Source organism: Pseudophryne corroboree, chromosome 10, assembly GCF_028390025.1.
Source record: "Pseudophryne corroboree isolate aPseCor3 chromosome 10, aPseCor3.hap2, whole genome shotgun sequence".
In the NCBI taxonomy this organism is placed as follows: Eukaryota; Metazoa; Chordata; class Amphibia; order Anura; family Myobatrachidae; genus Pseudophryne; species Pseudophryne corroboree.
The window spans coordinates 347074625-347101035 of record NC_086453.1 but is presented as its reverse complement, the minus strand read 5'-3'; the positions used below and the strand labels follow the sequence as shown (position 1 = coordinate 347101035).

General features: G+C 48.8%; 1 protein-coding gene across 3 annotated transcripts in view; it reads right to left on the bottom strand.

Moving 5' to 3' along the window:
• The window catches only part of ETS1 (ETS proto-oncogene 1, transcription factor), a 184002-nt gene that overhangs the window by 8337 nt on the left and 149254 nt on the right, over positions 1-26411 (bottom strand). For 2 of the 3 annotated variants that reach the window (XM_063943664.1, XM_063943666.1), the window contains 5 exons: positions 5669-5788; positions 4366-4566; positions 3846-3923; positions 3478-3726; positions 1799-2059 (listed from right to left, as the gene is read on the bottom strand). In XM_063943664.1, the coding sequence (XP_063799734.1) occupies positions 1799-2059; positions 3478-3726; positions 3846-3923; positions 4366-4566; positions 5669-5788 (909 nt within the window). The remainder of the gene's footprint in view (positions 1-1798; positions 2060-3477; positions 3727-3845; positions 3924-4365; positions 4567-5668; positions 5789-26411) is intronic. The other variant, XM_063943665.1, reaches the window with a different exon arrangement.

Below are 26411 nucleotides of genomic sequence, written 5' to 3'. Positions count from 1 at the left end.
CACTCGTGTAAGAAGGGACTGAAATGCAATGTGACCTGTGCACACGTTTGGCTCCGTTTATCAGGCCACAGATGTAGTGTTCGGTGACCGCCAAGCCCCAGGGGTGCCAGGCAGGAGGAACATTCCCAGGCTCACAAGTAGAACTATTTCTGCAGCTACGCAATGGGGTCACATGCGGTATCATCCCCTCCGCACCCCAAGACCCCTTACTCTGCTCTCTGTTTGGTCTTTGCAAATACCAACATTCATTGTTCTAAACCTCACACTGGAAAGTAATGAAGAAATAAAGTAGAACCTTGTGATATGAAAGCACAAGATAACCCATCTCCTATAGCGTTTATCTTCTACAAATGGGATTGAAACATCTTTGAGAACTAATAAAGGGTTAAATCAGGAGCCTGACTGGCAGTAGCTGTAACCCATGGAATGGGGTCACTGGACGGCTTACACCTGGAACACCCAGTGGGTGTGAGGCCAAACAAGGAGAATCACATCCTTGGGAACAAGGCGGATGAAGGCAGAGCCCCCGTTCTGCGTCACACCGAGCTCAGAACGCTGGAGGTATACAAGGACATGTAAGATGAACCCAGATGGCCACTCAGTGCAGGAGGCAGATGTAATATCTCTGTATTTAAAGGAACTTCTAATGTCCACATCTCCCTTGTGTGCATAGCTGTGGTCTGGGAGAGCATATGGATGTATAGTTTGTATATCTGGGCTGGGTCTGTTTAGGAAAGAGATTTGTGTCCGTATGTGATGAGACATGAGCGGAGAGGAATGCTGTGTGCGTCTGTGGGGGCAGAGCGTCTATAATCGCATGCACCAGTGACGTTACGTCCTCTTCCGCTGTGATGGGAATAGTGTGTAATATACACATAACACCAGGCAGCATGTTACACAGGTGGAGTAACACACCAAGCACACAAGAAGCCGTAGACACATTGCCCAGCGCTGCACATCAAGGGTAACACATTCTACCCGTCAATCTGGACTTAAAAAATATATGTAGAACAATGAAAAGTCAAATACACAGAGTCCCTTACGGGATCCGGTCTGAAGATCAACACTGTCTAGGTCGACAATGTTTAGGTCGACCACTATAGGTCAACAGTCACTAGGTCAACAGGGTTTCTAGGTCGACATGTGCTAGGTCGACATGATTTTTTCAAAAATGTTTCCTTTTTTTTGAACTTTTTCATACTTAACGATCCACCTGGACTACGATTGGAACGGTAATCTGTGCCGAGCGAAGCGAGCCATGCGACACGGTGCACTAATTGGGGTTCCCGGTCACTCTACGAAGAAAACCACCTCATGTCGACCTTTTGACCTGTCGACCTAGCACATGTAGACCTTCCAACCCTGTCGACCTAGTGACTGCCGACCTATAGTGGTCGACCTAAACATTGACGATCTAATGCTCCACACCCTCCCTTTACAGCTAAGCCTTTTCATTCTTCTCTGTTTACACTGCCCACACGTGGCCCTGTGCTTCTGCCTGCCAGCCCCATGTGTGTTGCGGGACCTCAGATGCTATCAGCTCAGTCACACAGAACGTGTGAAAGGGACTTACAGCGGAAAAACGAAAGCAGCTTTGCTTATCAGAGGCAGAGATCATGACCCAATTTCACAGAGGTGCGGAGATGAAGATAATTCTGTGACACAGAGTGGGTGGCGGGGAACACAGGAGGCTGTGTGCACCATCTCACTCTCATCATCCATACTGATCAGGAATTTACACATCTCTCATAAGGAAATATGCTGCTGCACCCGCAGCTTGACCCATATCGCCTCTTACCTGTGTAGCCGGCCAGGGCAGCGGCGGGGATGACAGGCTTGTCTTTGTTCAGCTCTGCCCTGTCTCTTACGTAGTCCTTGAATGTTCCTTTGGGTTTATGGTTGGGCAGTGAAGGGGTGTAGTCCTCAGAGTCGAAGCTGTCATACGACGGGACACGCTGCAAGCTGTTATACGAGGACTGGCTGCTCCATGACTGAGTGAGGCGGTCACAGCTGTCGTGACTCTCAATGCTTTCAAAGGACTCCTGCCCTACAAATTTACCTGTGCAAACAAGGGAGCGGAGATTAGAACGGCGGGGGAGGAGACTGGTGGGAGGGATTAGCACAGTAGGGGAGGAGACAGGGTGGACGGGATTAGCACAGTAAGGGAGGAGACTGGTGGACGAGATTAGCACAGTGGGGGAGGAGACTGGTGGGAGGGATTAGCACAGTGGTGGCGGAGACTGCTGGGTGGGATTAACACAGTGGGAGGAGACTGGCAGGCAGGATTAGCACAGTGGGGGCGGAGGCTGGTGGGTGGGATTAGCATGGGGGGAGGAGACTGGTGGGTGGGATTAACACAGTGGGGGAGGAGACTGGCAGGCAGGATTAGCACAGTAGGGGAGGACACTGGTGGACAGCATTAGCACAGTGGGGGTGGAGGCTGGTGGGTGGGATTAGCACAGTGGGGGAGGAGACAGGGTTGACGGGATTACCACAGTAGGGGAGGAGACTGGTGGGCGGGATTAGCACAGTGGGGGGAGGAGACTGGTGGGCGGGATTAGCACAGTGGGGGAGGAGACTGGTGGGCGGGATTAGCAGTTCGGGAGGAGGCTGGCGGGCGGGATTAACACAGTGGGGGAGGAGGCTGGCGGGCGGGATTATCACAATGGAGGATGAGACTGGCATAATTCCTGAGCATGGCACTGTGTGCAGTTTGTATGTACTCCCTTCTGAATACTCTGCTTCCATCCACAATCCATAAACATACAGGTAGGTAGGTTGTTTTCTGACAAAACTGATGTGTATGACTTAAATAGTCTCTGTGTGTGCTATTATAAATCACTGGTAATAAATACTTGTTGAATAAGCCCCTGTTGTTCATACATTCCTGTCTATAGTACCATCCCTTACCTATGTTATTACATATAAAATATAATACAGAAGTCTTTTCCTAAACTCTTGTGGCCGTGTGACTCTCTGCACCCTGGTCACGTGACCGGTAACCGTCTGTGTAATCACTAACTCCAACGCGTCACAGAGATGAATTTACATTTCCAACATTTTTTGGAAAAAAAAACTTCATAGCTTTGTGCTGCCCACGGTCCAGAAATGAGGAGAATCTGCATTTACTAAAGAGGATGACAAAGTCACATTCCTCAGTCCCCAGAGCATCCAACAAAACACGACCAAGGTACCAAGAACAGTCCTATCGCTCTAGAGGAAATAAAATACATATGCCGACGGCAGTGTTTGTGCTGACACCTCCCTGCGCGTCACCGGTCATTTCACAATTTACTTTATTTTTATTTTGAGGGGGGGGATTTAGTACTAGACAAAATTCCTGAGCCTGACTTTGGCCGGACCGCGGCTGTGTTAAGAAAACTTTGTGTGTTATTTTTGTGCTTTAAAACATTAAAAACAGTACTTCTGTGATCAGCGCCTCGGACGTCTGTCCTACTAACGGGCGGCATCGCTTACCTCGGCTTATCCGGCCCATGCACATGTTGTCCGGAGACACGACCTCCTGTTTGATGGTGATGTAGTCTCCCTGCAGAGAGTCCGGCTGTAAGGGGTCTCGCAGCAGCGGCGACGGGTAATCGGTCTCATATTTCAAAGACAAAAGCTCCTCTGAGCTGATTGGATGGAGGGTCTGGTAGGATTCCGTGATGAAGCTGGGCTCTGAGAACTCCGAGGGCGGGACGCACTGTGCGTGTTCTATCCCGTAACCTGCGATACAGGACAAGACTTCCGTCATCCACACGCGCGTAACCAGCAGGACTCACGGCCTATGTCCGCAGTCCACGTCACGTGTGCAGTGATACAGTGAAGTGGCCAGATATACTCACTGATAAAGTAGTCCGTGCTGTATCTAGACTCTGGGTACGCTGGGGTGAGGTCATTCATTTGGTAGAGTTTTGCATCTTCTGGTCCAAAAAAAGAAATAAAATAAAATAGGCCTGTTATTTGTATACTACACAATTACACACAACGAGCCATCACTTTACAGTACAGTGTTGTACATAGGGCACATCACAGACGGGGACAAAAATAGAAGTATCTCCGCCCAACAACGGACATGCAAATGCTACCATACTGCATTCAATAAAGGGAAACTGACGTTAATTTAAATTTAGATTTACCCATCCCCCACACGTTATGGAACAGATCAATGATGTCACGGACAAGGAAGGCATGGATAGGCTCCCGGCTTGCGAATATTCCTCCATCCCACCGCATGCAGGTGACGGGCACAGAGGAACATCTGACATTTCTAGGATTTTTTCTCTATTTTTCTTCAATGAAATCAGATCTTATGCTCTACAAGCGCTCGAAACAGTCAGAAATGAGGTCACAGTTCTCCCTTACCTTTCTGTAAGATTTCTAAGTGCTCCCACAGGATGTCTCCTACAAAGTCCGGTGCCAGTTCCAGAAAACATTCTTTCCCCAGGGCACACAGCGCTGCCCCGCTCATGCGGAACTTCTGAAAGTCCACACCCTTCAGGGTGAATTCATTCACTGCCCACGACACCCAGTCCCTGACGTTGGCGTCCGTCCATTCCCGAGGGTCTGGGAGGGAAGAGGACACAAATGTAACTCTGGTCTTGCGGTGGGACATCATGACAGCACAAAAACATTCATGAAAATATTTTTACAGTCATCGCAACTGGAGCGCCATCATACAGCAGGGAGAAAACAATGAGGCAAAGCATTTTCTAAACTGTGCAACATTGCTATAGGTATTGTGCAATACCTCTAACAGCAGCGTTACAGCGGTACTGACCTCAGAACTCTTCTAGAGCAGCGTTACGGACCTCAGTACTCTTCTAGAGCAGCGTTACAGCAGAACTGACCACCGTACTCTTCTAGAGCAGCGTTACTGACCACCGTACTCTTCTAGAGCAGCGTTACTGACCTTAGTACTCTTCTAGAGCAGAGTTACTGACCTCAGTACTCTTCTAGAGCAGCGTTACTGACCTCAGTACTCTTCTAGAGCAGCGTAACAGCGGTACTGACCTCAGTACTCTTCTAGAGCAGCGTTACTGACCTCAGTACTCTTCTAGAGCAGCGTTACAGCGGTACTGACCTCAGTACTCTTCTAGAGCAGCGTAACAGCGGTACTGGCCTCAGTACTCTTCTAGAGCAGCGTTACAGCGGTACTGACCTCAGTACTCTTCTAGAGCAGCGTAACAGCGGTACTGACCTCAGTACTCTTCTAGAGCAGCGTAACAGCGGTACTGACCTCCGTACTCTTCTAGAGCAGCGTAACAGCAGTACTGACCTCCGTACTCTTCTAGAGCAGCGTAACAGCAGTACTGACCTCAGTACTCTTCTAGAGCAGCGTAACAGCGGTACTGGCCTCAGTACTCTTCTAGAGCAGCGTAACAGCGGTACTGACCTCAGTACTCTTCTAGAGCAGCGTAACAGCGGTACTGACCTCAGCACTCTTCTAGAGCAGCGTAACAGCGGTACTGACCTCAGCACTCTTCTAGAGCAGCGTAACAGCGGTACTGACCTCAGTACTCTTCTAGAGCAGCGTAACAGCGGTACTGGCCTCAGTACTCTTCTAGAGGCTGCGTTTTATGCTACTTTACTACAATTACATTGATTCTGTTGTCACAATAGTTCCAATGCATTTCATAAAACAAGCTCCGAGTACGTGGAGACTTACCATTGGGGATGCCCAGACGTTGCTGCTCCTTGGTAAAGCCTCTGAAGGTGGCACTGAGAGCTTGAGACACCATCTCCTTACTGCTGGGTGTTAGTAGCGGCACATCGGCGCACTCCATATCTGTAGGAAGGAGCAGGATTATTAGCTGTATATTATAACATGCCTGGCAGTCTCTGGGCCTTCTGATCAATGCAATGGCCTAATAATCACGGCCTATCGGCACATAAATAATGGTGTAGCCCTCACACAATGATTGCGTACACTACAGGATTTGCCTGTCGCCATAGAGCGATAATGGTGCCTTAAATCCTGTATAATCCACCATTTATAAATGTGCCATAGGGTCTCCCCAGCCTAAATGTAGGAGTATAGAGATAAGCATTGGAAGACAATCACCCACAGAGCTTACATACTAGCCCAACGCTCTACGCCTCATTTTACTGAGCCCCACTCCGTAATTACAGCAGACTGAATGGGAATACATTTATGGATGGCAAAACAAGTGTCCACTGGATGACTGATTGAGGTCAAGTGCCAACATCTCAGATCCATCAACCCTGCAGCAGAAGTGACCTGGGATTCTAGAACGAGGCTAAACCTCATCCAGATGTTACATACTGGGGGTTATGTACAGTATTTTTTAAGAAAGATTCAGATCTGATTTTATAGAATACCTACCCCCCCCAATCATTCACACAATTTGCCAGCATTCTCCCTTTTTGTAATACAGTTCTATGCATCATGTAATTATCCCTTATTACCAGCTCTTCTATTAGAGGGCTACAGACACTGCGGAGAGATCCCCGCAGTAACTCATTAAATGATTAGTAGTTGTATAAACCTTGGTGACACTTATAGAGAGTAAAACAAAAAAATCTCTTTCCAGGAACAGTCTGCTGTGTCATGCGAAGCTTACATGAACTTTGCCAAATTTCCAGCTACTTCTAGAGAGAACATGACAAATCCAGATTTACCTCTAGGAATCATTATTTGGCAAATACAGAGAAGTATCTCAGAGCCAAGCAAGCATCCTGAAATACTACACTGTACGGTGCCAAGTACAAAGGACTGTCCCTGGCACGCAACCAACAGAAGAGCTGGCGGAGTCTGCCAGGGCGTTCAGACAGATTGTTCCCATAGCAGGCATTACAGGGTTAAAGTGACAGGTATTAATCACTACTGTTTCACAGTGAAGGTGCGTGCTCGTTAAGTCTGAAATCCCTGGCATTTGTACAAAAGGGATCCCGACAATCAGAATACAGACAGCGGGATCCTGCTGGCCGGAATCCCGCAGGTAAGTAAGTGAGGTCAGGGTTAGGCCGTGAGGGTGGGGAAGGTCAGGGTTAGAGTTAAGGGTAGGGTATAAATACCGGCATGCATCAGGATTTTGACTGTCGGATGTCGCTGTCGGCGATACTGACTGTCGGATGTCGCTGTCGGCGATACTGACTGTCGGGATGTCGCTGTCGGCAATACGGACTGTCAGGATGCCACTGTCGGCGATACGGACTGTCAGGATGCCACTGTCGGCGATACGGACTGTCAGGATGCCACTGTCGGCGATACGGACTATCAGGATGCCACTGTCGGCGATACGGACTGACGGGATTTTTGTACCGAACCCACACTGAAATGTATTGTACATTTATCAATGATATGAGCAGCCAGAACAGATGTGGCATCTCCTGCTCCTCAGATTGGCGCGGAGTTGTCACATCCAATGCCAAACTGTCATAGACCTCCACAATATTGCCAAACCTTAATATACTATAAGGCTTGAAACTTCTAATCGTAGCATGTGAAGCTGCCGCCCAGAAAAGATGATAGACACCCACCGGAGCCAGACTCAGTTGCAGCATGTGCACAGATACGCAGACTATACGCAAGAACGAGCAACATCAACTGCTAGGGTTGCTATATGGACACAGACTGGCTCCGGCAGTAGCGACGCTGGCACCATGTTTTTCTACATACATGATTGCAGCCGACGGCAGATAATAGCCCCGAAAACTGCTGCCATGACAGACCTGCGATTTTACTTCCACTCCACGTTACCTCCCCCTCCGTTCCTGTCAATCACTCCCAAATCCACAATCGCAGAAGCACCTTGACACAGATCCACCAACATAAGCTTGTGCCGAGTGACATTATACAGGTATTAATGACAGGACCAATCATCTACACTAGAAGTATAAGAAACACTGCATGCAAAGGTGATTCTGCAACACATCAAATAACAGGGACCTGAGGGCTTGTGACGATACAAAGCATTATTAGACATCGGTGTGGGATCCATCTGCTAAGGAATTGTGCATCTCCCCCTCCAGGTTTGCTAGGAGCATTCACCAGATTGCGCCATGGCTGTTGCTTCACAAAGAGCGCATGTTACCACAACTTTGTGCCCCAGTCTCATGTCAGAATGCGCTGTAATCATCCACTGTGACCTACTGTTCTACTCGTATTCTTATTTCCAGTATATGAGATTAGCATCAAGAACAAAACTTCCAGGTTCAGTTCTCTACACAGCTCAGAAGAGAGGTAAGTGAAATAGACACCTACAGACCATACTATGGACTATATCCGGCTATGACTGTTGGAATGGCTTTGGTCACACAGCAGCGGCCGGCACATCTCCTTCTCTACAACAGAAGTAAATAAAGATCTGGCTATGAGAATGTTATGAAGCAAAAAACACTGATGAGAAATCTTTTTATCCTGATGGACCTGGAAAATGGCCAAAGTTTAGGCAACTTGAAGACTGAATTTAATGGAAAACACAGGAGCTCGCACAGCACCAGAGTAATGACTCACTGTGTCTTTAAAGCCTCCAGGGCCTGCATTTTATCTGCACAAATATGCCAGTGCTAGCATTACGTGGAATGTCCTTAATTAGCCCCCAAACAATGGTGGAGAAGGCTTAAGGACACTAACCCTGGATTGTGCAAAAGATGATGAAAGGACCATTGAAGTGATGTGGAGATAATCACTGTAGATGGAACAGTCCTGATAAGAAGTACAGTACGAGGGGCAGCTCTGCAGGGCAAACTGATGACACACAGGCAGCTGCTAGACCCAACTGCTGACCATTACATTTGGTAATTAATGCAAAGCTGGAAAACATACCTAATAAAAAGTAAATCTATTCCTGCATATAGAAGTTATATGGTCTTTATATGCTCAGGGAAACAAACAGGCCCAAGTCCCTGAGCCCAACAAACGTGGGAATCGCATTGCTGCGGTGAAGAAGAGAGTGGTTACCGGTCCCCTATGAATGGACAATTATCTCCTTGTGGGGCTCATCTTGCTCCCCACATTGTGACGCTAAGAGGGAGATTTATAGGTACATAAGAAAGGTTCCTCAACATTCGGACATCTTACAGGTTCCGTGTTGGCGTTTCCTACATCATGTCTAAATTGTAGCCCTGGGTAGCTTATTAAAGGGGATGACCCCATAACAAGAATATGGTCTGTACCAAGTTTTATGTCATGGATGTTCAACCTGCGGCCCTCCATCTGCTGTGGAACTTCACACACCAGAATGCCACAGTTTTGCTATTAAGGCATTCTAAAACTGCTGATATGTGTAGTTCCACAGTAGCTGGAGGGCCACAGGTTGAAGACCCATGCTTTATGTGGACAGCTTGCAGAGCAAGCAGCATTCATCTACTTAGCAGAGGGTTCCACCATCTGTGTACAGGTCTCCGTTACATCCCATCCAGCTTGCAGTACTGTAATAAAACTGCAGCACTGGGGAGGACTGTGCAGGCCAGTATCTGTATTCGTGTATAGTTACTACTTTCTCCATCCATCATATGCCCCACAATGACAAACATGAGCAGGGGGTCCAGCTGGTGGCCCCTCTCAGAAAGCTCACAAGGGATTAGAAGATATTACCGAGGATTATCACACAGAGGGCCCACCACTTCAGATAAAACACAATAGACCACCACAATGGGAGAGGCGCTGCAGCAATCTCGGCACGTGGAGGAGCGTTCTGTCCTACAACATCAGTATGACCTGTACAGAAGCTTGTCTGCCCATCCATAACCAGACGAAACGCCTGGCTGTAGCCTGACCCCAGTCTCTTACTCCAGCCCTAAAAGACTTTTACTGGTAAACAGAAAGGCGGTGATGTACGGGCGCGTGCTGTCTGTGCCCTGAGCGTGCCAGGGGGTGATACGCTCTTGTTTTTCATAAATAGGCCATTCATATTTCCTGTCCTACAATCAGTCCCGGCATTCTATAGAGTAGCCTGCAGTCTACACCGTAACCGTATAATGTAACATACATTGTACATGGGCAATCTTGTCCTCAGTTTTCACGTCTATTCCACTTTGCTCTCTATGGGCCAGATGTACTAAGCCTGAAAAAGTGATAAATATCACAGTGATAAAGTACCAGCCAATCGACTTCTGTCATTTTTCAAACACAGGGCGGGATGTATTAACATACATCGCCGCACCTCGCCGGTTACCGCAGCGATGTTGATCGCGTATGTACTAACATATGCGATCAACATCGCGATGTGGTGACGGAGGCCCCCCGCGATACCTGTTAGGTGGTCTGCGGGGGGTCTCCGTCACCTCCATGGGGTCCCCACACAGGATAGATGCAGGGAAGCAGCAGCAGGCTGCCCCCGGCGCCTCCTCCTCCCCCCTGCAGACGGAAGGACGTCCGGCTGCGTTGCTAGGGGGAGGAGGAGATTACCTTCCGGGTCCGGGGCATCATGGATGAAGGTAAGCTGAGGGGGAGAGGCGTCTGCGGCGGTGTCAACTGTGTCGGCGGGTTGCGGCGGTCGGCGAAAAGAAGCCCATAGGCTTCTATAGGGTATCGCCATCCAGAGATGGCGATACCCTGGACGCCGAAAACGCGGCGGTAGGGTGTTAGTAAATATGAAAATGCGGTAAAACCCCCGTTTTCGGGGGTTTTACCGCATTTTTGCTTTAGTACATCCCGCCCACAGACTGTAACATGGCAGTTAGGAGTCGATTGGCTGGTGCTTTATCACAGTGATATTTATCACTTTTCAGGCTTAGTGCATCTCCCCCTATGAAACAAATACATTCATTTACTTTTTTTTTTACTTTTTTTTTTTTTAAATATACAATTTGTCTTTTTTTAAACTTTAGTTTTTAACACATAAGTGGGAGGGACATAATCAGACCTCATCTGCATATCTGCAGATACTGGCCTGACGAAGCAGTGACTTAACCCTTAACGCAACAGGCCAGTAACGCTCATCTGCCATGATGATTTGTTAAATTGTGGGAATATTATCGCAGCGATTAAAAAATAAAAATAAAAACAAGCAAGATAAATCTGCCTTATTTCCATGCCCGGGGCTCTACTGAGAAAAAGACCCCTGTGCCCTTATTCATTTCTTATGGGGGTATTTGCAAAAGCTCGGCGAGAGATTAAATTCGGAGAGAAAAAGTACCAGCCAATCAGCTTCTGCCTTACATTTTACAGCCTGTTTGAAAAATGACATTTGGGAGCCGATTGGTTGGTAAATTATCTTTCACAATTCTACCTTTCTCCAAACTTTGATAAATACCCCCCATAGAGAGATGACCACACAACTACCTTGTATCTGAAGCAATTGGAAAATAGGCCTATTTCACCACATGACACAAAAACATAGGTGAATGGTGCAGAACCGTAATACTGAACGGTTCTCTAGATGTAAGAACATAAGCACAGCGGGATCACTATCTCTCCTGACAGAGTGACTGACTGTACTTGTAGGAATATCTCTTGGCATGCCAGCATTTCTGGATTACCATCCAGAAAGGAAGTCAGTACTATTCAGATCAGAATAGAGGGAATGCAATTTACATTTTAAAAGTTTTATTTCACATTTTTACAATTAAAGAAGCACATCCTGAATCTCAGCCCTGTTCTCTGCTGCCCTACAAATCAATAACCAGAGAGAGCAGCAAGAAAACATGTTTAAGTAAACAGTGTATTAGATTTACAGTAAAGCCACAAATTAAAGTGTGTTTTTTTTTTCTGGGATTAGAGTTACTTCACTGGGGGACGGAGTAGATGCTCGTAATGTGCCCGGTGAGGGGCCTACCTAAGAGTTGGGTGTTTATTTCACTCAGGGCTATCAAATGGCCTGTAAAGCCATCGGGCCCGCACATAAAACCAGCGCACGCAGCTAGCCTGCCCAGATGTGGCAGGGTTAATGGCCCTTCTCTCTCCCCACCTCCTATGGCTGAGTCATACCAGTGTAATGTGAGCCCACCAGTCAGGCGTCATAGCCTGCATGGGATCTCAGTCACTGCTCCCTCCTCTACAGCTTCCAAATATTCCCACACTGGCTGATTAACCTCCTCCCAGCCCACAGTCCTCCTGTACAACACGCATGACATTTACACTCTTGTAATGTGGGAACTAGATTGAGGCACTGGCTGGGTAATGCGTTGCAGCCGTGGCGCGGCGCAGATTGGGTTAAAGGGTCTTATTTGTTCCCCTGTCTCACATGTGGCTTTGGAGCAGGCAGATTGCAGCACCCACTAATTCCACTCCCAGGGACACAGTTCTCACACCCCCAGCAGAGCCCTCCTTCATATGGAAGTCATTTCAGCTATAAGAGCGGCCCCCTAGAAGAATTTCTTCTCATAGCCTGGCTATGCTGCTCCCTCAGGGAACCTCTCTACTCTCACAGGCCCTGGTGTGTTGCCTTTGTCCCACCTCACAGCACGCTCATGTCAGGGCTTCGCTATCGCAATATCCCATCACGGACATGTGGGAAAAATCCCAAACCAAGTGACCTAGAAGCAGGACATTCGCCCCCCGCCAGCAGGCTGGGCGAAGGAGAGACACGTATCCTCAACTAGGATATACAAGAAGTTACATACAGGAGTGTGAGGATGTGAGGGAAGGGGAGTACTTTTCCATTGCACACCCTGCTTCCTGTGAAGCCGGTAGTACTGGATGGGGATGTAGTTATGTGACGGCGGTCAGGAGATCGCTGGTCACAATACCGACGCCTGCATGCCCATCCCTCAAAATCCAGACAGGGACTATTCCCACTCGTGGGTGTGGGAATAGAACCTGTGGCGAGCGTCACGAGCCCGCAAGGGGCTTAGTTTCGCTCGCCCCCTCAAACCCGATCATCTCAAACGCTGGTCACCCATACTGGATCATATACAATGACAAAAATAGCGCACACATATTCCGCAGCGCTTTACAGAGAATATCTGCCCATTCACATCAGTCCCTGCCCCAGTGGAGCTTACAATCTTCATGGCTACTCATCACCTCTCCCAAGGTGACTTGCAATGAAATACTTGGCTAATGGCTGTGGACCCTCCCTGCCCAGACCCATTGGCTGACAGATTAGATTACCAACCAATAGCAACGTAAACAGATTTCAGTGATATTTTGAATCGGGGGCACTGCTGTGTGTCAGATATAAATGGCGCCTGCACATCCTTTACCATAATCCCTGTGAGTTCCTATGCGGATATCCAAGCTTCTAATAAATATGTCATAATTCTGCGTCATCTCACCGTTACACGCGTGTGCTCATGTCTCCACGTGTGCAGGATGGAAGGGAGAAGCCGTACAAATACATATATACAGGCCTGTGCTCGAGGCGGCGGTGATTGTTTTATATATCTCACCATAACCACATTAAATTATTCATTTTAGGTCATTTCCTCAGATGGGACCTGGAAGCTAAGCTAGGTGCAGGGCAGTCGAGAGCCGGGTTGGGCCCAGGTACTTTGCAGGGGGCGTGGCCTAATCACGGGAGGCGTGGTCAGACACTTAGAAAAAAATAAGAATTTACTCACCGGTAATTCTATTTCTCGTAGTCCGTAGTGGATGCTGGGAACTCCGTAAGGACCATGGGGAATAGCGGGCTCCGAAGGAGGCTGGGCACTCTAGAAAGATTTATGACTACCTGGTGTGCACTGGCTCCTCCCACTATGACCCTCCTCCAAGCCTCAGTTAGGACACTGTGCCCGGATGAGCTGACATAATAAGGAAGGATTTTGAATCCCGGGTAAGACTCATACCAGCCACACCAATCACACTGTACAACTCGTGATACTATATCCAGTTTGACAGTATGAAAAACAACTGAGCCTCTCAACAGATGGCTCAACAATAACCCTTTAGTTAACAATAACTATTTACAAGTATTGCAGACAATCCGCACTTGGGATGGGCGCCCAGCATCCACTACGGACTACGAGAAATAGAATTACCGGTGAGTAAATTCTTATTTTCTCTGACGTCCTAGTGGATGCTGGGAACTCCGTAAGGACCATGGGGATTATACCAAAGCTCCCAAACGGGCGGGAGAGTGCGGATGACTCTGCAGCACCGAATGAGAGAACTCCAGGTCCTCCTCAGCCAGGGTATCAAATTTGTAGAATTTTGCAAACGTGTTTGCCCCTGACCAAGTAGCTGCTCGGCAAAGTTGTAAAGCTGAGACCCCTCGGGCAGCCGCCCAAGATGAGCCCACTTTCCTTGTGGAATGGGCATTTACAGATTTTGGCTGTGGCAGGCCTGCCACAGAATGTGCAAGCTGAATTGTACTACAAATCCAGCGAGCAATAGTCTGCTTAGAAGCAGGAGCACCCAGCTTGTTGGGTGCATACAGGATAAACAGCGAGTCAGATTTTCGGACTCCAGCCGTCCTGGAAACATATATTTTCAGGGCCCTGACAACGTCTAGCAACTTGGAGTCCTCCAAATCCTTAGTAGCCACAGGCACCACAATAGGCTGGTTCAGGTGAAACGCTGACACCACCTTAGGTAGAAACTGGGGACGAGTCCTCAATTCTGCCCTATCCATATGGAAAATCAGATAAGGGCTTTTACATGATAAAGCCGCCAATTCTGACACTCGCCTGGCTGAAGCCAAGGCCAATAACATGACCACTTTCCACGTGAGATATTTTAGATCCACGGTTTTTAGTGGCTCAAACCAATGTGATTTTAAGAAACTCAACACCACGTTGAGATCCCAAGGTGCCACAGGGGGCACAAACGGGGGCTGAATATGCAGCACTCCTTTCACAAATGTCTGAACTTCAGGTACTGAAGCTAGTTCTTTTTGAAAGAAAATCGACAGAGCCGAGATCTGTACTTTAATGGAGCCTAGCTTTAGGCCCATATTCACTCCTGCTTGCAGGAAATGCAGAAATCGACCCAGCTGAAATTCCTCTGTTGGGGCCTTTTTTGCCTCGCACCATGCAACATATTTCCGCCATATGCGGTGATAATGCTTTGCCGTAACATCTTTCCTGGCCTTAATAAGCGTAGGAATGACTTCTTCCGGAATACCCTTTTCCTTCAGGATCCGGTGTTCAACCGCCATGCCGTCAAACGCAGCCGCGGTAAGTCTTGGAACAGACAGGGCCCCTGCTGTAGCAGGTCCTGTCTGAGCGGTAGAGGCCACGGGTCCTCTGAGAGCATCTCTTGAAGTTCCGGGTACCACGCTCGTCTTGGCCAATCCGGAACCACGAGAAATGCGTTTACTCCTCGCTTTCTTATTATTCTCAATACCTTTGGTATGAGAGGCAGAGGAGGGAACACATAAACCGACTGGTACACCCACGGTGTCACTAGAGCGTCCACAGCTATCGCCTGAGGGTCCCTTGACCTGGCGCAATATCTTTTTAACTTTTTGTTGAGGCGGGACGCCATCATGTCCACCTGTGGTTTTTCCCAACGGTTTACCAGCATCTGGAAGACTTCTGGATGAAGTCCCCACTCTCCCGGGTGGAGGTCGTGTCTGCTGAGGAAGTCTGCTTCCCAGTTGTCCACTCCCGGAATGAACACTGCTGACAGTGCTAGTACATGATTCTCCGCCCATCGGAGAATTCTTGTGGCTTCTGCCATCGCCATCCTGCTTCTTGTGCCGCCCTGTCGATTTACATGGGCGACTGCCGTGATGTTGTCTGACTGGATCAGCACCGGCTGGTGTAGGAGCAGGGATTTTGCTTGACTTAGGGCATTGTAGATGGCCCTTAGTTCCAGAATATTTATGTGAAGGGAAGTCTCCTGACTCGACCATAGTCCTTGGAAGTTTCTTCCCTGTGTGACTGCCCCCCAGCCTCGAAGGCTGGCATCCGTGGTCACCAGGACCCAGTCCTGTATGCCGAACCTGCGGCCCTCTAGAAGATGGGCACTCTGCAGCCACCACAGTAGAGACACCCTGGTTCTTGGAGACAGGGTTATTAAGCGATGCATCTGAAGATGCGATCCGGACCACTGGTCCAACAGGTCCCACTGAAAGATTCTGGCATGGAACCTGCCGAAGGGAATTGCTTCGTAAGTAGCCACCATCTTTCCCAGGACCCGCGTGCAGCGATGCACTGATACCTGTTTTGGTTTCCGGAGGTCTCTGACTAGAGATGACAACTCCCTGGCTTTCTCCTGCGGGAGAAACACTTTCTTCTGGACTGTATCCAGAATCATACCCAGGAACAGTAGCCGTGTCGTCGGAACCAGCTGTGACTTTTGGATATTCAGAATCCAGCCGTGCTGGTGCAGCACCTCCTGAGATAGTGCTACTCCCACCAACAACTGTTCCTTGGACCTCGCTTTTATTAGGAGATCGTCCAAGTACGGGATAATTAAAACTCCCTTTTTTCGAAGGAGTATCATCATTTCCGCCATAACCTTGGTAAATACCCTCGGTGCCGTGGACAGTCCAAACGGCAGCGTCTGGAATTGGTAATGGCAATCCTGTACCACACATCTGAGGTACTCCTGGTGAGGATGGTAAATGGGGACATGCAAGTAAGCATCCTTGATGTCCAGGGATACCATGTAATCCCCCTCGTCCAGGCTTGCAATAACCGCCCTGAGCGATTCCATCTTGAACTTGAATTTTTTTATGTATGTGTTCAAGGATTTCAAATTTAAAATGGGTCTCACCGTACCGTCCGGTTTCGGTACCACAAATAGTGTGGAATAGTAACCCCGGCCTTGTTGAAGTAGGGGTACCTTGATTATCACCTGCTGGGAATACAGCTTGTGAATTGCCGCTAGCACCGCCTCCCTGTCTGAGGGAGCAATCGGCAAGGCAGATTTTAGGAACCGGTGGGGTGGAGACGCCTCGAATTCCAGTTTGTACCCCTGAGATACTATTTGAAGGATCCAGGGATCCACCTGTGAGCGAGCCCACTGATCGCTGAAATTCTTGAGGCGGCCCCCCACCGTACCTGGCTCCGCCTGTGGAGCCCCACCGTCATGCGGCGGACTTGGAAGAAGAAGCGGGGGAGGACTTTTGCTCCTGGGAACCTGCTGTTTGTTGCAGCCTTTTTCCCCTACCTCTGCCTCTGGACAGAAAAGACCCGCCTTTTCCACGCCTGTTTTTCTAGGTCCGAAAGGACTGAACCTGATAAAACGGCGCCTTCTTAGGCTGTGAGGGGACATGGGGTAAAAATGCGGACTTCCCAGACGTTGCTGTGGAAACTAGGTCCGAGAGACCATCGCCAAATAATTCCTCACCCTTATATGGCAAAACTTCCATGTGCCTTTTAGAATCTGCATCTCCTGTCCACTGGCGAGTCCATAAGCCTCTCCTAGCAGAAATGGACAATGCACTTACTTTAGATGCCAGCCGGCAGATTTCCCTCTGTGCATCTCTCATATATAAGACTGAGTCTTTGATATGGTCTATGGTTAGCAGGATCGTGTCTCTGTCTAATGTGTCAATATTTTCTGACAGTTTATCTGACCACGCAGCGGCAGCACTGCACATCCAAGCTGACGCAATAGCTGGCCTAAGTATAATGCCTGAGTGTGTATATACAGACTTCAGGATCGCCTCCTGCTTTCTATCAGCAGGTTCCTTGAGGGCGGCCGTATCCGGAGACGGTAGTGCCACCTTTTTAGACAAACGTGTGAGCGCTTTATCCACTTTAGGAGGTGTTTCCCAACGTGACCTATCCTCTGGCGGGAAAGGGAACGCCATTAGTACCTTCTTAGGAATTACCAATTCTTTATCAGGGAAAGCCCACGCTTCTTCACACACTTCATTTAATTCATCTTATGGGGGAAAAACTACGGGTAGTTTTTTTCTCCCCAAACATAATACCCTTTTTAGTGGTACCTGTATTTATATCAGAAATGTGTAACACCTCTTTCATTGTCTCAATCATGCAGTGAATGGCCTTAGTGGGCATCAGGTTAGACTCATCGTCGTCGACACTGGTGTCAGTATCAGTGTCGACATCTGGGTCTGCGGTCTGAGGTAGCGGGCGTTTTAGAGCCCCTGATGACCTGTGCGACGCCTGGACAGGCACGAGCTGAGAAGTCGGCTGTCCCACATTTGGCATGTCGTCAAATTTCTTATGTAAGGAGTCTATACGTGCACTCATTTCTTTCCATAAGCTCAACCACTCAGGTGTCTGCCCCGCAGGGGGTGACATCCCTTCTAAAGGCATCTGCTCCGTCTCCACATCATTATCCTCATCAAACATGTCGACACAGCCGTACCGACACACCGCACACACACAGGGAATGCTCCAACAGAGGACAGGACCCACAAAAGCCCTTTGGGGGGACAGAGTGAGAGTATGCCAGCACACACCAGAGCGCTATATAATGCAGGGACTAACTGAGTTATGTCCCCTATAGCTGCTTTTTCTATATAATTGTATACTGCGCCTAAATTTAGTGCCCCCCCTCTCTTTTTTACCCTTTTCTGTAGTGTAGACTGCAGGGGAGAGCCAGGGAGCTTCCTTCCAGCGGAGCTGTGAGGGAAAATGGCGCCAGTGTGCTGAGGGAGATAGCTCCGCCCCTTTTCCGCGGACTATTCTCCCGCTTTTTCCTATATTCTGGCAGGGGTATTTTCCACATATATAGCCTCTGGGGCTATATATTGTGGTATTTTTGCCAGCCAAGGTGTTATTATTGCTTCTCAGGGCGCCCCCCCCCCCAGCGCCCTGCACCCTCAGTGACCGGAGTGTGAAGTGTGTGTGAGGAGCAATGGCGCACAGCTGCAGTGCTGTGCGCTACCTTGGTGAAGACTGATGTCTTCTGCCGCCGATTTTCCGGACCTCTTCTTGCTTCTGGCTCTGTAAGGGGGACGGCGGCGCGGCTCCGGGACCGAACACCAAGGACTGGGCCTGCGGTCGATCCCTCTGGAGCTAATGGTGTCCAGTAGCCTAAGAAGCCCAAGCTGGCTGCAAGCAGGCAGGTTCGCTTCTTCTCCCCTTAGTCCCTCGCTGCAGTGAGCCTGTTGCCAGCAGGTCTCACTGAAAATAAAAAACCTAATTTCTATCTTTCTTTCTAAAGGCTCAGGAGAGCCCCTAGTGTGCATCCAACCTCGGCCGGGCACAAAATCTAACTGAGGCTTGGAGGAGGGTCATAGTGGGAGGAGCCAGTGCACACCAGGTAGTCATAAATCTTTCTAGAGTGCCCAGCCTCCTTCGGAGCCCGCTATTCCCCATGGTCCTTACGGAGTTCCCAGCATCCACTAGGACGTCAGAGAAATTGTATTTTTAAGCACCTCCATGGCCACACTGCAGCCCAGTACAGAGCAGAGTGTGCTGAGCTGAGGAGAAGAGCTGCAGCTGCTGCTGCCAAGTAAGGGGAGGCGGCCCGGCCAGCCTCTGGGCCCCTCCATCAGACCTGGGCCTGGGTAATTTGTACCCTCTCGGCACCACTGGCTAGGTGCATGCCATCAGAGGAACGTGCCACTTTAGCGTTCAGCCAGAGGGCATCTGATTTCCCCTAGACTCCGGTGAGGTGATGGTCGCTGCGTGCAGGTTGTCAGGCGATGTCTGTATACACTGCAATTGCTGCACAACATCGGCTCGTAAGGACCGACAAATGCCGCACACCACTCATGATGTCAGAATCCGACAGTGGGTTCCGTGTGCTGTGAACTCATGACGGGTTCTCTGATCCGATGCTGCGTCAGAGGACGCAGCACCGGGTCAAATTGGGTGAACATCGGACATCTGAGACTCGGGTTACTCAGGATGTCTGAGAAAATAATTCTGCAGGTGCCAGTGATGCTGCGTCCTTGGCTTCGGCGTGTCCAGAAAACATGCCCCCGTTTTCTACAATGCTCCCCGTGACCGCCGCAAACGCCAGCAGCAAATCAGTCATCAGTGATTATTGCACAGCGTGTACTAGCTTATCTCTGCTGTGATGTGTGTTACGTGTGGTCCAACAAAAGTAGCCCTGAGGTGATTATTCTATGCTGATTAATATGGGGGGGGGGGGGTATTCAATTGTTTGAAAAGTCAGTTGGAAGTCTGTTTTTCCCCCTATCTAATAGACAGGAAAAACCCCACACCCAGCCAACTTTTCAAGCAATTGAATATCCCCCCTATGTCTGCAGCTAGTGAAAGTATACGGCCTACTCGTCACCAATGTTTACAGCTCTCACTGGCTGCTCTTCTCTCACTCAAGTGCAAAAGGTGGATAGCAATTCACAGCAATGACTCCTCACTACATGCAAGCGGATCTGAGCAGTGCAGGATAGAACACTAGCCCAGAACTGCGTCTGCACACTCACAACATACCCACATATCTGCAGGATGAGATGCATACGAATCTGAAATGCTGAAAGTTGCGTAAGCCCGGGCCAGACGCATGCACATTGCGTAACATCGCGAGACTTACAGGCAACTCCAAATCAGCCCAGTGACCAGGAGGCAGCCTAAGTACTCGGTGATGAATGGTGACCCCAATTAGAAGGCAGGTATGTAGTTCATGTATAGAGGCATCATTACTGGTCCAATCTCACACACGCGTAACAGAAACACCTTATACATAGGAGGGAAGTAAAATAAAGTTCAGGCTGTAGAGCACGGCTGTGCCACACGTTTGGCCCTTTAAGGCTTTTCTGTGGCCCGGGCCTTATGGGACGACTGGGATTAGCTCTGCTGTAATGGCGTTCCGCGTTACCTGATCTGAGCAGTGAGGCTCTGCATATACTACTATGTACAACACCCGCAGCATTAGAGCGACACTCCAGCAATAGGAGCCCTGGGAGCCAGACAGCCATGATGGCTTCACACGGATATGTTCACAAACGTCCTCCCGTGTAAGTAAAAGGAATGGAAATGGAGACATGAGACAGGAGGACGACCCAAAGAGCATAAGAAAGGAATTGGGCGAGAGACCCTGGTAGCAGCGTTGGGTATCTGACACCACACAGCATGATCTTGGATATGGGTCGGCAGCTTACGATTGTCACCTGCAATGACCTGTGGCACAACACGTGACATTATGGCCACGCTAAAGGCCCCCATCCACTAGTCCGATATGGCCACGTTTCATCCGATTCAGAGCTTTTCGGATTGATGGATCGGATGAAAAGTGTCACATCACATGTCATCTGATCCGAGGCGTGTTCCCATGCTCCTCTGATCGGAGTCGCAGATCGCCATGGCTACCACAAGGATTCGTCGGATCCCGCAGCCATGACTGGGATCGAATACGATACATCACATGCAAAAGGACCGCATACGATGTATCGTACGCCGTCCAGCCACCCGGGAGCTGCCAGGTGAGTTGTCGGGGTATCGCATGCGAGGTTCACATACAATACCTCGCACTAGTGGATGGGGCCTTAAGACAGACAGCAGCATCCAGCCACATGGAAACAAACGGTTCCGGTATGAATGGTCGACCATGTTATGGTCGACAGTCATTAGGCCGACCACTATTGGTCGACATTGACATGGTCGACACATGAAAAGGTCGACACATGAAAAGGTCGACATGAGTTTTTACTTTTTTGTGTCGTTTTTTTGTGTAAAGTGACTGGGAACCCCAATTAGTGCACCGCGTCCCCTCGCATGGCGAGCGAGCTTCGGGCATGGTGCCTTCGCTCCGCTACCGCTTCGCTCAGATTACCGTTACAATCGTAGTCCACGTGGATCGTAAAGTATGGAAAAGTTCCCCAAAAGGGAAAAAAGTTAAAAAACTCATGTCGACCTTTTCATGTGTCGACATTTCATGTGTCGACCATGTGTCCATGTCAATGTCGACCAATAGTTGTCGACCTAATGACTGTCGACCATAACATGGTCGACCATGTGAATGGATACCGAAACAAACCAGGCATGTACCACTATACTACCGCTTATTGGCGAGCCTTGTGCTAATGGCTACATTACCGCTTATTGGCGAGCCTTGTGCTAATGGCTACATTACCTCTTACTGCCGAGCTTTGTACTAATGGCTTCATTACCTCTTACTGCCGAGCTTTGTACTAATGGCTACATTACCTCTTACTGCCGAGCCTTGTACTAATGGCTACATTACCTCTTACTGCCGAGCCTAGTACTAATGGCTACATTACCTCTTACTACCGAGCCTAGTACTAATGGCTACATTACCTCTTACTGCCGAGCCTTGTACTAATGGCTACATTACCTCTTACTGCCGAGCCTTGCTGCCAGATATTATTGTATTGCTACTGGCATGTTACTTTGTACAAATAGTAGCATTATAATAGACATTACAACTGGTATAATAATGGGCATTACTGTCACATATGGCTTAATACCGGGCACTACTTTTTGCAGATGGCATTTTCTTGGGCATTACTACAATTTATATTTTAGCAGGCATTACTGTAACTACTGCCATGATGTTGGGCAATAACTAAACATCATTTTTTAATGAGCACTTTTGTAACTGAAGGTTTATTTCTGGGCCCTGCCACTGGTGGCCTCATTTTCCAAATGATTAGTATGAATCTATTCCTGGACATGTCACTGCTGTTGCTGTACATATTACTGGCCGGACTGATGCGGTTGTACACATTACCTGGCAGGACTGTTGCACATATATTACCGGCCAGGACTGCTGCACATATATTACCTGGCAGGACTGCTGCACATATATTAACTGGCAGGACTGCTGCACATATATTACCGGCCAGGACTGCTGCACATATATTACCTGGCAGGACTGCTGCACATATATTACCGGCCAGGACTGCTGCACATATATTACCGGCCAGGACTGCTGCACATATATTACCGGCCAGGACTGCTGCACATATATTACCGGCCAGGACTGCTGCACATATATTACCGGCCAGGACTGCTGCACATATATTACCTGGCAGGACTGCTGCACATATATTACCGGGCAGGACTGCTGCACATATATTACCAGGCATGACTGCTGCACATATATTACCGGCCAGGACTGCTGCACATATATTACCGGCCAGGACTGCTGCACATATATTACCAGGCATGACTGCTGCACATATATTACCGGCCAGGACTGCTGCACATATATTACCGGCCAGGACTGCTGCACATATATTACCAGGCATGACTGCTGCACATATATTACCTGGCAGGACTGCTGCACATATATTAACTGGCAGGACTGCTGCACATATATTACCGGGCAGGACTGCTGCACATATATTACCAGGCATGACTGCTGCACATATATTACCGGCCAGGACTGCTGCACATATATTACCGGCCAGGACTGCTGCACATATATTACCGGCCAGGACTGCTGCACATATATTACCAGGCATGACTGCTGCACATATATTACCGGCCAGGACTGCTGCACATATATTACCGGCCAGGACTGCTGCACATATATTACCGACCAGGACTGCTGCACATATATTACCAGGCATGACTGCTGCACATATATTACCAGGCATGACTGCTGCACATATATTACCGGCCAGGACTGCTGCACATATATTACCTGGCAGGACTGCTGCACATATATTACCGGCCAGGACTGCTGCACATATATTACCAGGCATGACTGCTGCACATATATTACCGGGCAGGACTGCTGCACATATATTACCGGCCAGGACTGCTGCACATATATTACCAGGCATGACTGCTGCACATATATTACCAGGCATGACTGCTGCACATATATTACCGGGCAGGACTGCTGCACATATATTACCTGGCAGGACTGTTGCACATATATTACCGGCCAGGACTGCTGCACATATATTACCTGGCAGGACTGCTGCACATATATTACCTGGCAGGACTGCTGCACATATATTACCGGCCAGGACTGCTGCACATATATTACCGGGCATGACTGCTGCACATATATTACCGGGCATGACTGCTGCACATATATTACCGGGCATGACTGCTGCACATATATTACCAGGCATGACTGCTGCACATATATTACCAGGCATGACTGCTGCACATATATTACCAGGCATGACTGCTGCACATATATTACCTGGTATGACTGCTGCACATATATTACCTGGCAGGACTGCTGCACATATATTACCGGGCAGGACTGCTGCACATATATTACCGGGCATGACTGCTGCACATATATTACCTGGTATGACTGCTGCACATATATTACCGCGCAGGACTCCTGCACATATATTACCGCGCAGGACTGCTGCACATATATTACCGGGCAGGACTGCTGCACATATATTACCGGGCAGGACTGCTGCACATATATTACCGGGCAGGACTGCTGCACATATATTACCGGGCAGGACTGCTGCACATATATTACCGGGCAGGACTGCTGCACATATATTACCGGGCAGGACTGCTGCACATATATTACCGGGCAGGACTGCTGCACATATATTACCGGGCAGGACTGCTGCACATATATTACCGGGCAGGACTGCTGCACATATATTACCGGGCATGGCTGCTGCACATATATTACCGGGCATGGCTGCTGCACATATATTACCGGGCATGGCTGCTGCACATATATTACCGGGCAGGACTGCTGCACATATATTACCGGGCAGGACTGCTGCACATATATTACCGGGCAGGACTGCTGCACATATATTACCGGGCATGACTGCTGCACATATATTACCGGGCATGGCTGCTGCACATATATTACCGGGCAGGACTGCTGCACATATATTACCGGGCAGGACTGCTGCACATATATTACCGGGCAGGACTGCTGCACATATATTACCGGGCAGGACTGCTGCACATATATTACCGGGCAGGACTGCTGCACATATATTACCGGGCATGACTGCTGCACATATATTACCGGGCAGGACTCCTGCACATATATTACCGGGCAGGACTCCTGCACATATATTACCGGGCAGGACTGCTGCACATATATTACCGGGCAGGACTGCTGCACATATATTACCGGGCAGGACTGCTGCACATATATTACCGGGCAGGACTGCTGCACATATATTACCGGGCAGGACTGCTGCACATATATTACCGGGCATGGCTGCTGCACATATATTACCGGGCATGGCTGCTGCACATATATTACCGGGCATGGCTGCTGCACATATATTACCTGGCATGACTGCTGCACATATATTACCGGGCATGACTGCTGCACATATATTATCGGGCAGGACTGCCACAGTTTTAGACATTACTTTGGGTGGCTGTTACAACTTATTACAGGGAGCAGCACGGGCAGCTGATGTTGCTACTAGCAGTGCTTAAGCATTATAAATGGACCCTTGGAGACGCTGGGGGCTTTGTGTAGTATGTTCCTCATTTTGCATTAAAAACATAGAATGTGAACAGTTCATGTAATGAAATTGTTCTTCAGAAGAGTATGTATCTGAGCTCTGTGACCGCACTGAGACGTGAATATGTGTTGCACAGGAAACATCAAAGTGACCACACATCTGATTAGCTGATGATGATGATGATGACGAGGACGCAGGCTCTGGAAGCAGAGCTGCCACTGACAGGCTACACACAGGCAGACAGTTGCAGCCAACATGAGGTGTGAAAACAGTTACATGGGCTTGGAGGCTGCTCTCAGCCTGACCACAGTGCGTGCAGAGACGGCAGACTGGTGCTGCTCTGCGTCTCAGCCCAATAACCCCAATTAGACACCCACACAAAGCCTCACTCAAAGCCCTTTCTGCTGGTTGAGTGCACTTTATTGCACTGAGTAAGAGAGATAAACTAAGATTCAGGGAAGACACACAAAGCATTACATATAAAGGCTCCATGCATCACGGGTTAGTCATTTCAGTGAAGTAGTAAAGTTTGGAATTTCGTATAATCCATCGCATTGCGCAAATAGTTCCGTGGTCTGTATTAGAGGATGGACGCGTCCTTAGTAAGGCAGAGAGGACGCAGATACATAGACAAATGTATACTCTTGATGGATGAGCATGCAGCAGAAAATGCCAAACTTCTACCCAGCTCCCCTGCAGCGCAGCCATACGGCTTACCTTATACACAGAATAATGCAAAATACAGGAGAGAAATAGTCACACCTGGATTTTAGTTATGGTGGCTCCCTAACTGCTGGGATACGTCCAGCTCTACAGTAACAACCGATACCCAGACTAGACTGTGTGTGGAACTACATTTTCCAGCGTCACTAGGGTTTATAAATGTGAACTCTTGTACAGAGACGTATTGGTGTTACACACATTTTTCAAGCCTCTTTATCCGCGTTTCTCAAACTTGATCCTGGAACCCTAACAGTGCATGTTTTCAATATATCCTTAGGAATAATTAGCACCACCTGTAGATCTATTGTATGTTAAGCTGGGTAAACACTGGGACGATGGATCGGCCGTCCTGCTGATCCGCCAACCTATCTGACGATTGGTAAGTGCATACACCAAACTGGGTGCCCAGGGTTGGTGGTCCAGGAACAATTCTACTTATTTATGGTCAATGTGATAGCAAAACCAGAGCTTGTGGCTTCCCATTATAAAATACGTAGACCAGGGGTGGGGAACCGCGGGCCGTATAAGGCCTGCAAAGCCATTTGTTCCGGCCCGCTGCTG